General features: G+C 47.1%; 1 protein-coding gene across 2 annotated transcripts; it reads right to left on the bottom strand.

The window, feature by feature from the left end:
- Positions 1 to 1,658: 1,658 nt before the first annotated feature.
- On the bottom strand, positions 1,659 to 13,544 carry LOC131092236 (urotensin-2 receptor-like). 2 transcript variants are annotated; one of them, XM_058038861.1, is made up of 4 exons: positions 13,331 to 13,544; positions 10,059 to 10,976; positions 9,685 to 9,947; positions 1,659 to 1,743 (listed from the first exon to the last, which is right to left on the bottom strand). In XM_058038861.1, the coding sequence occupies exons 2-3, from the start codon at positions 10,833 to 10,835 to the stop codon at positions 9,687 to 9,689; spliced, it is 1,038 nt and encodes a 345-aa protein (XP_057894844.1). In that variant the 5' UTR covers positions 10,836 to 10,976; positions 13,331 to 13,544; the 3' UTR covers positions 1,659 to 1,743; positions 9,685 to 9,686. The 2 variants fall into 2 exon arrangements, with proteins under 2 accessions (XP_057894844.1, XP_057894843.1); XM_058038860.1 differs by having other exon boundaries at positions 9,685 to 10,976.
- Positions 13,545 to 14,012: the final 468 nt, after the last annotated feature.

Consider the following 14,012-nt stretch of genomic DNA (forward strand, 5'->3'; position numbering starts at 1 on the left):
TTTTTACAACTGCATTAACTCCAGGGGAAACAAACCTGCTTTTATTGTTTAGAGACTTGTAGCTTTTCCTTGGAAAGCTTAATTGGCATGAAATAAGAAATTAATAGCTTCAGCCAAAAGCATAGGATAGGTAGGCTCTGTGGAAAATTAAATATGTATTTCTTCCAGAAATCTCAGCCTGAACGTCTCAGTCCTGGGCGCCCTGTGTGCTTTGGCCCATATTCCTCACACTCAGACTTTTCCTCGGGCTCCCGGCACATTTCAGCCAACGCCAGGTGGGCCCCACCTGCTGCTCTGCCCCTGCCTTGCTCCTCTCCAGCTTTTCCAAAGTGTTCCCAAAATACCTGAGGATGTTTTCCTCCCTGGGCTTCAGTGGAGATGCTGCTCTGAGGATCCAGGGATCTGCTCCTGGGATCCAGCATCTCCCAGGTGGAGTGGCTGGGATGGAGACCCTCTGAGCCCAGGGAGGGAACCTGGGAGGGAACCTGGGTCAGAGGCTGCTGGGGCTGCTGGTGATGCCTTGTGCAGGCTGACGTAGGACAAAGGCTGGACAGAGTTACAGAATAAAGCAGGGATTTATGAAAAGGATCTCCTCCATGGATCCACCTTGGGCAGCACCAGAGCCCAGCCAGGGCTGCACCCAAGATGAACCAAAATGGTCCCAGAATGCACACAGGGTCTTTCACTGCGATCAGTTCTGCTCCATTTGCACCTTGCAGTTCACTGTCCCATTCCAGCTTCAGCCCATGCAATCCCATCCTTGTTTTTCTCTCTCCAGCCCACGTTGTTTGTGCTCTGGGGCTGAGATTTGGATCATTTGTCCTTGGTGCCCAGCTGGAGCAGGAATTGTTTTGTTTCCCTGCTCTGTGCACAGAGCTCAGCATCCCCTCATATGAAGCTCAGACCCACACACTGAAGCAGCACAGAATCTGAAAAATTTAAAAACTAAAATCTGAGGCATCAGTGGCACCCTGAGCCTTGTGCTCAGAACTGAGCTCTCTACAGTCCCTGCTCTGGATCCTGAAGGAATTTTTCCGCTGAGAGGACCAGAGTGATTCATACAAACACAGCTTCACATAAACATTTTGCAGTTCACATAAACATGGAGCGATTCTGTTTGTAGAACGTTTGCAGTTAATGAATTAATTATGTTACACTCTCCTCTGAGCAGCAAGCCATGAACTGAGCTAAGCAATCAGCAGGAAGGTTTGCTGCTTGTGTTTCCTGTTGTGTTTCAAATAAACACAAACACAGAAAAAGCCAAAGTGCACTTCTGCTGCCCAGTGTGCTCAGATTTGGGCACCAAATTCAGCATGGAAAGGAAAACCTTGGAAGGAGTGTTGCTACTTTAATTCCCAAAGCATATGGGTTCCTGTTGCCACTGGGGTATGGATGAAACCTCCCTCCTTTTATGATTTTTTACCCTTTGTGAAATAGTGATTAAAAATTAGAAACCTTTGTCAGAATATTTTATTCTAATGTTCATAGGGTTCACAGAATTTCCTTACTGATGCTCACGCCTCACTCCTGGCATTGCCTTTCTTTCCCACAAGAAAGATCCTCAAAAGATCCACAAGATCCTCAAAATAAATTAATCCACAAAGAGTAATTTATTTATTATCATTCCTTTATATTCCTTGCTAGCCTTCTGATGAAATCCTTTCTTCTATTCTTTTAGTGTAGTTTTAGTATATCCGGATCTGTCCATTGGAGGGTGCACCCCTCGTGCTGCCTTTAGCACACCTGAAAAAAAAAAACAAAAAAAAAAAGCTTTTGGATGTTTTGTGGCTGGAATTGCAGTTGATACCAGTGAATTGACTCTGTTATGGGACTTCCAGGATGTCTGTGAAAGGGAGATGCCAGAACTGGCCAGGGATGGTTGTAACAGTCAGAGCTGGTGTGGTAAATCCTGTCCTGTCTGCCCCTGTGCCAGGGGATGTTCCACTCCACCACTGAAGCAGGTCATTTCACCAATTTTTGTCATATATTTGCACTTATTGTGCTCTATTTTCATCTTTCTAGACAGCTTTGGACTAATAACAGCACTACTTGACATGTAATTAAAGCTAATAACAGCTGAAATTATGCACGCTTGAGTGGTCTGGTCTTTGAAACACAAATTGTGATATTTACACTTCCTCTTCTGGCAAAAACATGTGCTTTCCTCACAGACAGATGGCTTCACAGGTGATAAATGTTTGGGAAAAGTGGATTTAGCAGCAAGCCTTCAGTATGCAGAGAAAACTCTGACTTTTTGACAGGTGAATTCCCTGATTTTTGAGTACTTTGGTGGGGTGTTTATTTCTGGGAAGCCCGACTGAAATTTGGATTTATCTGCTGCTTTGGATTTATCTTCTGCTCAGCCTTCACTTAGAGATGAGGGATTTTCCTTTTCTACAATGTTTGTAGTGAATTTTCATTTTTACTACACTGAAAAACGGGGAGTCAGCAAAAAATCACCTGCTTTTCTTGTGCCTTGCCATTTCCAGTCCACTTTCAAATACTCCTCTATATTCTGGCAGCAGAGTTCATTCTCTGCTCTTGCTCTTGATTCCACCACACTTCTGACGTGCCTGGATCAGCATCCTCAGCTGAAAATCAGCTCTAAGCAGGACTGGCAGATAAGATACTGATTTTGGAGGTGCAAAAATGATCAGAATGATTTAGAACTGACACTGTTTTCCAGGATATGGCAGCTTGTGCAGCAAATAGATGGCAAAGATGCCCCTGCAGAGCTGGCCTGAGTGCAGGGCTGCACAGGACAATAATAAAATATCATCTTAAAGCAAAGCTGCAAAGCACAAGACAAGGTCTGATATTTTTCTTTCAATGAATTCTTCACTGCTGCACTGGAGATACAGCTGGAGTTTGACCTGGAGAAGGAGCAGTGGCTGTGTGGAGGTCTCAGGATTTAATTGTGCATTTTGAGAAAGGAAAATGCCCAGAGCAGCCAGTCTGAGATAATTTCAGTGGAGACATCCTGGTTGGCAGCCACAGCAGATGCCCTTGGGGCAGCACTGGCAGCAGGAATGGTTTTTTCCTAGGCAGCTCTGCCAAGGGCTGGATTTGCTCTCCAAGCTCTTCTCAGTTTTCCCTTTAATGTCCTGGAGCAAACACTGAATGGAGAAGTTTCTGAGCACACACCCCAGAGAAATGAAAGGAATCACCTGATGTGGGAAATGAGTTTGTGGAGAATTTTTAAAGCTTGATAGAAGGTTCATGCGGTACATTTGTATGTAAATTTTGAGATAAGGGATGTTGATTTAGAAATGTTATAGAGTAGGATAGATATTGTAGAGAGAGAAGTGGAATTAGAAATAAGTTTTAAAAGATGGTCTTGTAAATAAGACTAGATACTTTGGAGAAATAGAACTATGAAAGATTTATTGTAGTAGGACTTATGAGGAGTAATTTTAGATGATTGGTTTTAAAGTATTTATAACATGGTGTGGTTAAAACTGATAGGTTAAGAAACACTTATAATGTATTGTAATTAGGAAATAGCTGGCTTTTGATTGTGATGGTGTGACTTGTAATATCTGTATTGTCTTACTCTTGACATAAAATGGAATAAAAGTTTTTAAAACACCACTCAGTTGCCCATCTCAAAATCAGAAAAGGGTCTAATCCAACAACCTGACAATCTGGAGATTGTCACACATTGTCACACAGCCCTCACCCTGGCCCTGTGGGGTAATTGTGGCAATGTTCCTCTGGGGGCTCACCAAATGTGGAATTTTTCTTCACTCAGGGTCACCAAATGTGGTGGTGGTGTTCACAGGGGTCCCAGGATGAGGGAAGAGATGAGAATCTTGACTCCATGTTTCAGAAAGCTGATTTATTATTTTATGATATATATTAGATTAAAATAAAATTATATATTAAAACTATACTAAAAGAATAGAAGAAAGGTTTTCATCAGAAGGCTAGCAAGGAATAGTAAATGAATGGAATGATAATAAAATCTTGTGACTGACCAGAGAGTCCGAGTCAGATGACTGTGATTGGCCATTAATTAAAAACAAGCACATGAGACCAATCACAGATGCACCTGTTGCATTCTACAGCAGCAGATAACCATTGCTTACTTTTTGTTTCTGAAGTCTTTCAGCTTCTCAGGAGGAAAAATCCTGGCAAAAGGATTTTTCATAAAAGATGTCTGGGACACGTAATCACTGAGAAATGAAAGGAGTCACCTGATGTGGGAAATGAGTTTGTAGAGAATTTTTAAAGCTTGATAGAAGGTTTATATAGTGTATTTGTTGCTGACCAAGAGCCACAGTGCTCCAGAAATCCCACCTCTCACCCAGCCAGCCTTGAGCTGCAAGTGAACCAAAATGTGCACAATGCTGCCCAGACCCTGTCTGGGAGCTTGTGCTGAGGTTTTAGTGGAGGCTGAGGAGCTCTGGGCTGGCTGTGTCCCAGCAGGACAGGGTGGCCTTGCACTCTCTGGGCTGCAGGGACAAGGAGGGGGCTCAAGCTGAGCTCAGCCCAGGCTCCAGCAGCAGCTGAGGATGGAGCTTTGTGCCCTTGTGGGCATTGGGCAGGGGTGGCAGCTTGGTGGGCACCACCCTGTCCAGGCAGGGTTTGCACAGCTGCTCTCTGCTTTCCTGCTTGGACTCTTACAAAAGTCATGTGGTCTGAACAAAACGGAAAAAGGCTTTTTAAAATTAAGTGTAAGCAAACTGATGGGTAAAGCTTCATCCTGAAGTGAGGAACTGTGCTGTTTTGCCTCCTAAAGGCTGGAACCAGACAATTCAGAATTCGGGTAAAGAAGAAATAAAAGAATTTCCAGAAGGATTCTTGAATTTCTGGGTGGATTTGCAAATCATTTGGGTAAACGTAGACGTCATCCTTTGCTGGCAAAGAGCAAAGCTGAGAGCACTGCCTGGCCCCAGCTGTACTTTGCTGCCTGTTTCAGCCACCAGAGTGGGTACCTGGCCTTTCTTAGCTGTAGGAGCACTGATCTGGCCCTTTTGGAAAACTTTGGACTGTTAACTACTACACTTTCTAGGAGTTTTGAGATATTGTTAATGCTTCCTGGCTTAAATGGGTAAAAAATTTGGTGTTTTGGCTTCTGCTATCTGGAGTTCAGCTGGTGATTCCACCCTGTGGGGCATCAAACACCTCAGAGATGGGGGGACTTAAGGATTTGAGATCGAGACAGAACTCCTGGCCTTACCCCACAGGGCAAAATTAACAAAGAGAGCCAGGTATGAGCTGTGCAAGCCCACAGCTGTCACAAACGTATTTTATGAAAAATCCTTTTGTTAGCATCTTTTCTCCTGAGAAGCTGAGAAGCCTCAGCAGCAAAGTTTTCTTCTTTGGAATGTGATTTAGGGAATTGTTTACCCAGTATGTGATATTGTTTTATTTGGTGACAAGTGACAGCCAGCTGTGTCGAGGCTGTGAGCAGTCACAAGATTTTATTATCATTCCTTTTAAGCCTTCTGATGAAATCCTTTCTTCTATTCTTTTAGTATCATTTTAATATATAATTTTCTTTTAACAGAATTTATATCATAAAATAATAAATCAGCTTTCTGAAACATGGAGTCTAGACTCTCATCTTCTCCCTCATCCTGGGACCCCTGCAAACACCACCACACACAGCCACAGGTACAGACACTCCTCTTTCACACCAGTTTCAGATTTAATTTATGCAAAGGGTCTTTGACTGATGATGGGTTTGTGCAAGGAGGAATAAGCAGGGCACAATAATTTTGCAGCTGTCACTAAGCACACAATTAATCCGTGTCTTGGAGGAGGCAGCTCCTTCTTTGGCTCTCTCTCCTGCTTCTGCTCCCTGTTAATATTCAGCAGGCTCTGGGGACTGAGCTGCTCTTTGCTTTCAGGCAGAGAGCAGCTCCCTGGTGTTGTCTGAGCGTGGCTGGGGCTTTGCAGAGTTAGTTTGGGATGCAGGGCTGGGACTCAGCTGCTTGGGAAGTGCTCAGAGCCTTGCTTGGAGCTGCAGGCTTGGATTGCTGTTCCCTCATTGCTGCCTGAGCTGGGTGCTGAAGGAGGTGAGTGCTTGAAGGAGAAAAAACCAACCCCAGCTTGGGTGGGAAGGGAAATGAATGAAACATCTCATCCTTCAGAGGTGACCCAGCATGGACAGGAGCATCACCCACAGCCAGTCCCTGACCTGGGGGTGCCTTTCCTCTTGGCTTTGTTGTGCTGATTTGACAAACACATCCCCAGCCCCTGCTGAGACAGCACAAGCTCCAAAGGAGAAGGGCTGAGGCTGTGTGTCCTTCCAGGGAAACGGGGAGCCCCAGCTCCTTTCCCTGATCTCTGGCATGGCCTTGTGCCTTCAACACGCTGCTCAGGGTGCTCCCTGCACTGCCAGAGCCATGAAGGGCGTTTTGCAAAGCTTTTCTGTGAGATGGATTGCTTGGGGAGGGTTTGGAGCAGAGAATCAGAGCAGAGCTGCTGAGGGTGAAGGGGTCAGACTGAATAATGGAAGGCAGATCTGCTCCAATATCTTTCAGTAGCTTCTGCACTGTCTGCATGGGTGGGTGAGGCCTGGATGAGGTGAGATTTGCAAACCTCCTGTCACTTTGACTGTCTGATTTTAGGCAAGATGGACAGAGCTTTCTAAAGGCTCAGGCTGCAGCAGCTTTCCATCACAAGCATGAGAACTGTTCATCCTGAGCTTATCTGGCTCTTCCTGGGCAAGGAGAAGCTAAAACTGCCATTTGAAAGGAAAAAAAAAAAAAAAAGGAGGCTAAACTTTACATTCTGACTCATGTTAAACCCCTGACTATACAAGTGGAAAACAGGTTCAGGAAATTAAATTTGATATTAGGAAAAATTCTTCCATGTAGGGGAGGTCAGGCATTGGAACAGGCTGCCCAAGGAGGTGTGGAATCACCACCCTTGGATCCTTGGAAGTGTCCAAAATGTGTGCAGTGCATGTGGCACTGGGAGACATGGTGAACGAGGCTGTGCTGGTAATGGGAATGGGTAATGTGGTGGTGGTTAATGGTAATGGTTAATGTGGTGATGGTGGTTAATGGTAATGGTTAATGTGGTGGTGGTGGTTAATGTTATTGGTTAATGTGGTGGTGGTTAATTGTAATGGTTAATGGTAATGGTTAATGTGGTGGTGGTGGTTAATGGGAATGGTTAATGGTAATGGTTAATGTGGTGGTGGTTAATGGTAATATGGTGGTTAATGGGAATGGGTAATGGTAATGGTTAATGTGATGCTGGTTAATGGTAATATTGAATGTGGTGGTGGTGGTTTATGGGAATGGTTAATGTGGTGGTGGTTAGTGGTAATGGGTAATGGGAATGGTTAATGTGGTGGTTAGTGGTAATGGGTAATGTGGTGGTGGTTAATGGTAATGGTTAATGATAAAGGTTAATGTGGTGGTGATTAATGGGAATGGTTAATGGGAATGGTTAATGTGGTGGTGGTTAATGGTTAATGTGGTGGTGGTGTTAATGATAAAGGTTAATGTGGTGGTGGTTAATGGTTAATGTGGTGGTGGTGTTAATGGTAAAGGTTAATGTGGTGGTGGTTAATGGTAATGGATAATGTTGTGGGGGTTAATGGTAATGGTTAATGGTAATGGCTAGACTCAGTCCTGAAGGTCTCCTCCAATCTTTGTGATTCCATAATGAACCTCTTCACCCCATCCATGGGCTCCCACTCCCTCACAGAGGGTTGAAGGTGCTTCACTCTCTCTAATGGGCTCTCACTAATGTGTCTCCAAGCTGAGATGGTGTGAAAGCTAACAAATTTCCAGCACAAGAAATGGCCAAATCGGTGGTATTCCTGTCCCTCAAGAGACACAGCCTCGAGCTGCACCAAGGGAAATACAGGCTGGTTATCAGGAAAAGATTTTAACAGGAAGGGTGATAAAGTTCTGGAATGTTCTGCCCAGGGAGGTGGTGCAGTCCCCATCCCTGGGTGTGTTTAACAAAGCCTGGATGTGGCACTGGGTGCCAGGGTTTAGGTGAGGTGCTGGGGCTGGGTTGGACTCGATGATCTTGAAGGTCTCTTCTAAACCTAGTAATTCTGTGAATTCTGTGAATTCTCTGGGATCAGGAAGGGGCTGATCCTGACGTGGGAGCTGCTGGCACACTGCACAGTACGCAGGTAAAGCACCCTGACCCCAGGAGCACTGCTGATGGGATGTGTGGAGAGGGCTGGGAATGAATCAAGGCTCCTTCCAGTTCCAGCAGAGGTTCAGCAGCACAACTGCATTCACCAGAGCCCTCTCTCATGTGTGAACCTTTCTCCATTCATAACAAACTTCAAATTCATGCATGGAAGAGACAATGACTTGTCCAAGTGTATTCCCCAGGAAGGCTGCATGCAGATCTTACCCTGTGACCATTTCAACACCTTGAAGGGGAATAGATGTTTAAATTCTGAATTCAGGCTCAGTCTAAGCAAACAGAGCTCACTGCCAGAGGGATTTCACACTGCAGTTCAGAGTTTGCTGCTCAGAATTCATTTGGTTCTAATTCTGTACCTTGGCTATGTTGGCATTGCATCCTCACATCCCTGCTAATGAGGAAGCAGGGCTGCTGCAAGCAGAGGACTCCTGTAGGGATGTTGGCAGCATCCCAGAGAAGGTATTTTTGACTCACTGGGGAAGTTCCAGACATCACAGATTATATGTTTATTCTAATGATGCCTCATCATTGGGGAAAGCCAGGACAGGCACTGTAATATTGGCTTAAGCAGGGCTATGTTTTTGTAGCAGAAAGGCAAAATCACTTCCAGTGAAGGGAACAAGTTGTCTCCCTAACCAAGAACCACCACTTTTACAGCTGGGAGTATTCAGCACTTTAGAGAACATTGCCTGGGGAAAACCACATCACCTCAACCCTCTCCTCTCCCTCTGTCCTTTCCTCCTGGACTGGGGGGTGGAGGTCTGGTGCTTCAGGCTGGATATTGCAGTTTGCCAGCAGATGTCCTGAGGACAGCCTCATCAGAGGGGCCCAATTCCTCCTTGGAGGAGGGCAGACGGTGGAAATGCTTGCCCAGGGCAGATGATGCTGCTCCTCATGGGTGTTTGGACATGCTGAGTGTTCCCTGCCTGTGGCACTGTCATGGGAAGCCTGTGCTGCTGACAAGGACCATGGTGTAACTCCACACACCTGTGTGACTGGAGAACCCAGCCCAGTGCACACACAAGAGTGCAGAATAAGTGTGAGCATCACCCAAACCAGGACCGGCAACCCTGGATATGCCTCATCCACATCGTCCACTCCTACCCCAAATGCAAAACTGCATGGAATTTCAAAACATCAGCTGCTTTTTCTTTATTTCATTGTCTTCAGTCCTCATACAACTACAAATTGAGCACTACTGCTAAAGGAAAAAAGAGCAAACTACAGCCATTCATGGAGTAACATAATTTTAAATGTTGTGAGACAGCTGATACTATTAAAAATCATGGCCCTGTTATGGGCTTTCATTATTGATGGCTACTTGAGGAGACATCCACTATAAAACATAAAGATAAAAAGTGAAAGGCTATTTAGATAGATGTTCAGCTGAGTGCTACTAGCATCAAATCAGTGGCACAGGAGAAATGAGAGCAGACACACGGCACAGCCTCTGGACTAAATGTGTGCACTGCCAAGGCTTGGCCTGCACGACGTGCACTTTAAATCAAAGCAACATTGAAGTCAGTATTGATTGTTCTTGGAGATATATTTTACCTTCAGGCACTGCTGTTTCCCAGAGGAGCGTGAGCAAGGACGTAAGTCTCTGTGCAGTGCTGGCTGCTGGTGGACAGGGATCTCCCTGAAATCCTCTGGAAGCGATTCCTCCTCTGGAAGTACCCACTGCTGCTGCTGAGGGACCTCTGCCTGTTCTTCAGGTACTCCCGGTAGTTTTTGGTGAGCAGGGTGTAGAGGAAGGGGTTGATGCAGCTGTTGCTGTAGGTCAGGCAGGTTGTCAGGTAATTAATGTTCTTCATCACCTTGGGAGATAAAGGGAAGGATTCATAATACTGGAAGAGGAGCTGCCATATCCAGAAAGGCAAGAAGCAAGCCCAGAAGACCAGCACTATGGTGAAGATTAGGTAGAGCACCTTCTGGTTGGGCAGCCTCTTGGTCTGCTTGAAGGAAGCAGTCTGGGACACCCAGTAAATCTTGGCCAGGCGGATGTAAAGGTAGCCAATGACCACCCCAGGGCCCACGATGCTGGTGCCAAAAAGGATGCTGAGATAGACTTTGTAAGACAGCTTGCTCCAGGTGGGCAGGCAGATGCTTTTGTTGTCCCTTTGCACCAGCTGGATCATGATGAGCATGGGCAGGGTGAGCAGCAGTGACACCAGCCAGATCACCACAGCGATGGCCTTGCGGTAGCTCTTGGACCTCTTCACCGTGTCCAGGGGCTTCAGCACGGCCAGGTAGCGCTCCGTGCTCATCACTGTGAGGGTGAAGATGCTGGCATGCATGGTGAGAAAGTCCAGGCTGAACAGGATGCGGCAGCCAACATCCCCAAAGTGCCACTTCTGGATGAAGTAGGTGCCGACGATGAAGGGGATGGTGAGGAGGTAGAGCAGGTCGGCCAGCGCCAGGTTGATGATGTAGATGTACATGGAGGCGGAGGAGCGCAGGTAGTGGCACATCACCAGCAGGGTGTAGACGTTGCCTGTCACCCCAACCACGCACATGAGGGACAGGATGGCCCCGATGGTGCAGATGGCCACCATGTCCTCCGTGGAGCCGGCCGCCCACGCGCCGTCCCCGGTGCCGTTGGCCGAGACATTGGGCCTGATTCTGAACACGCTATCCTCACCTGTGTCTGTCACCATGGAGGGGGTGGTGGAGAAGTGGCTCTCCAGCTCGTCAGTCAGGGACATCCTCCTGGGTTTAAATGCCAGAAGCTTTACTCATGTCACAGGGGTCTGAGGGGGCTCTCTCTGCTCTGAGAAACGCGGCTGCGCCGAGCTGTGGAACCATTTCCCAGCAGTGTCTCATCCAAGGACCATCTGCATTCTCCACTAGAGGAAAGACAGCAAAAACAACGTGTTAGAAATCTGCCAGAGCAACACAAAAGTTCATTTAGAAGTTACCTGTCCCTGAGCACGTATCTGCACTGCCTGAATGTACCAAAGGCCTTTGGCACTGAGGCCACTCTTGTAGGGCTTGTGCTCTCACCTCACACAGCTGTGAGATGTGTGCATGGAAAAGAGACAAAACGGTTGTGTGGATCACTGGAACCGCTTACTGCAGTCCTTAGTTCAGGGCTGGAGGAAAAAAACATCCTTCCTAAATTTATAATTTATAACAATGATTTAGAACCATCAGCATGACTGTTTAAACCTCTTTGCACATTCTTAACTCTGAAGGAGCAGAAGGCCCTGAAAAGGGGAAAACAAACTTTAGATTTATCATTTGCAGCCAAATTGTCTGTTCTGTGTCAGTGATGCATTCAGAGTCCTGTCCAGCATTCCTGCAGTGTTTTCACAGAGCAGCTTCCCTTGAATGAGAAGCTCCTCCTCTATCCTGCAGTTTCAAACAGCATTCGAGTGCTGGAGGAAAAGGCACTTCATAAAGCAAAGTACAATTTCCCTGTGGGATTTTTCTGTCTGTAAACACAGGGTTTTTCACTCTCTCTGTCCATGTGAGGTGTCCACGTGTCTGTAAAACAGATCTGTTTGAGCCAGAGCCTGGTGTGAACCTGCCTGAGCAGCCTTGAGCAGCGAGGTGTGAGACAACATGTGAGGCAACTCTGTACGTGGGAGCCTCTGCTGAGCTCAGACTCAGCGCTGCACAAATCAGGATTGTGTTGCTTTGAATTCATTCTGGGTGTAGGCAAAAAGAGAGCAAACCTTCCTCAGAGAAATGCTGAAGAAGTGGCTAAAATGCCCAGATTTTAAGGCATACAAAAAGCCTGTGCCATCCTAAAGGTCCCTGCATACAGAAGTGCGTTTGCATTGTGTGTTTTAGAGCACTCAGACTGTCTCTTTTTCTTAGGAAAACGCTGAGGGGGAAGAGTGCTGGGCTGCCTTGTCCTTGTAGGGCTCAGCAGGCAGACTCCTTTCTGTCTTGTTCCACTGGGCAGGCTGGATTTGTTTAATCCTGGGAATTTGCAGCGTTTCCCAGTGAGTTGGGTGTCCCTTTCCCTTCTCACCAGCTCTGAGTCCTTCGCCTCTTTCCTCCTGTCTCCTTGGCAGGAGGATCACAGTGCCAGGCTCTCCCCTGCTGCCCTTGTGTCACCCTCTCAGTGGCCTCTGTGACCCTTGAGGATGAACAATTTTCATCCTCTTTGTCACTTCCCTCACCTTCTCCCCACTACCACCTGCAGAGATGTCATAAAAAACTCTGGATAAGAGAGGACAATCCAGTGCAGAGGGAGATTTCCCCTTATTTAGCAGTTGGGATAAAAGTACAAAAACCCAGAGAAACACACAGAGCCCATCTCCCGCCCCAGTCCCTCGAGTACAGGTGAGAGATGAGCATGGTTCTGCAGTGCTCCTTCAGGACCCTGCTGCTCTGGGCTGGTCCCCACAGCTTCACCAGCATCAAGATCCATTTCTTGGACCCTGCAACCCCAAATCCTGCTCCTGCTGTGCTGTCCAGTGCCCTCCTGCTGCAGGGCAGGTGTAGCCAGTCTGTCCCTCTGCCCCTTTGTCCCTTTTATCAGTGCTGTTGTCCAAGCTGGCAGTGACAGTGACTCCCATGAAGGAGACACAGCTGCTCCAGGAGCTGTGGCTGCTCCTCAGCCTCACAACCAGCAGGAGGGCACAGAAATGAGCAGCTCTGCATGGGATGCTCCAGCTGAGCCTGGAGCTGGTCCCACACACAGCTCTGGGCTCGGTGTGCTGGTGAGAGCTCATTTTCAGGAGCATATTTCCAAGGCTCAGGGGCTGCCTCCTTGCAGCTGCCTCGTTTGGTGTCCCAGGGACTTGTGGCAGATTTGTGCCATGCTGGTGCCTGTCTGTGCAGTTCCCTGGAGTGACAGCTCCTGCTGGAGAGAGCCGAGCCCACTGCATTTCCCTGCTCTGCTCCTCTTGTGCTGAACCTGCCTCCTGCTCCATTCATAAAATCCCTACAGCACCAATTCCATTCAGACACTTCGCCCATCTCCAGACAGAGCTCGAAGAGAAAAATTAAGCCAAATGAGGAGCCTTTTTATAATTTTAAAGTTGCCATCACTGCTGCTCTGGTACACAAACACTCACACACATGCACACACAACACAGAGCTTGTTATTCCAAGCAGCCATTCAAGCATCTTACGGTGCAGGCGATTTTCCCAGCCAATCTTGCCTTCCCCTCTACGATATCATCCCACAGGAGTATACCATGCATATGTACAGCTGTAAACAGAAACAAATTTCTCCTGCTCAAACCTTGCTTTTAAATCCGGCGGATGAAGTTTCCTATGAGAAAGAAAACAATAATAATAATAAAAATAAAAAAATTCTATTTAGTAGTATCAAAGCTGAAACTTAAAGAAATAAAAAGAAGAAAAAAATCAGAAAGAAGAGAATCCTTCTTCACGGGCAGAGAGTGAGAGATCCCAGAGCTCTGTCGCATCTGGAGCGGCAGGGGCAGGAAGGGAGCGTGCTGCCAGCCAAGTATGTTTGAAATCTGGGCGCTCTTAATACTCCCATTCCCCTCCCTCCACTCGTGCCGGCTATTTTTGCTCCCCGGTGACGTGAGGCATAGCGTGGCTTTGCTGCAGCCTGTTTAAAGCAGCAGGGTTTGATAAGCATGGCTTGCTCTGCCTCCCCTGCTCTGGGCAGCACAGGGGTTCGGGTTGTTCCATCCCAGGAGCGGTGGAAGGCAAAGCACCCTTTGTACAGCACGCAGAGAATTCCTGAATCAATTCCTTAATTAATTCCTGGATTCCTGAAGCTGCTCGAGCAAAACCAGCACGGCTGGGGAAGGAGAGAGGGCCAGGGAGGGTTAAAATCCTGCGGGAGGGTGACATTCCTGCGGGAGGGTGGGTGGGCTGCCCAGGGGAGCAGCAGAGCTCCTTGATTTGGAGATCTATTCCAAAGCGAAGCTGAAGTTTATTCGGGTTGGATG

This window comes from Melospiza georgiana, chromosome 21 (genome assembly GCF_028018845.1).
Source record: "Melospiza georgiana isolate bMelGeo1 chromosome 21, bMelGeo1.pri, whole genome shotgun sequence".
NCBI lineage: Eukaryota > Metazoa > Chordata > Aves > Passeriformes > Passerellidae > Melospiza > Melospiza georgiana.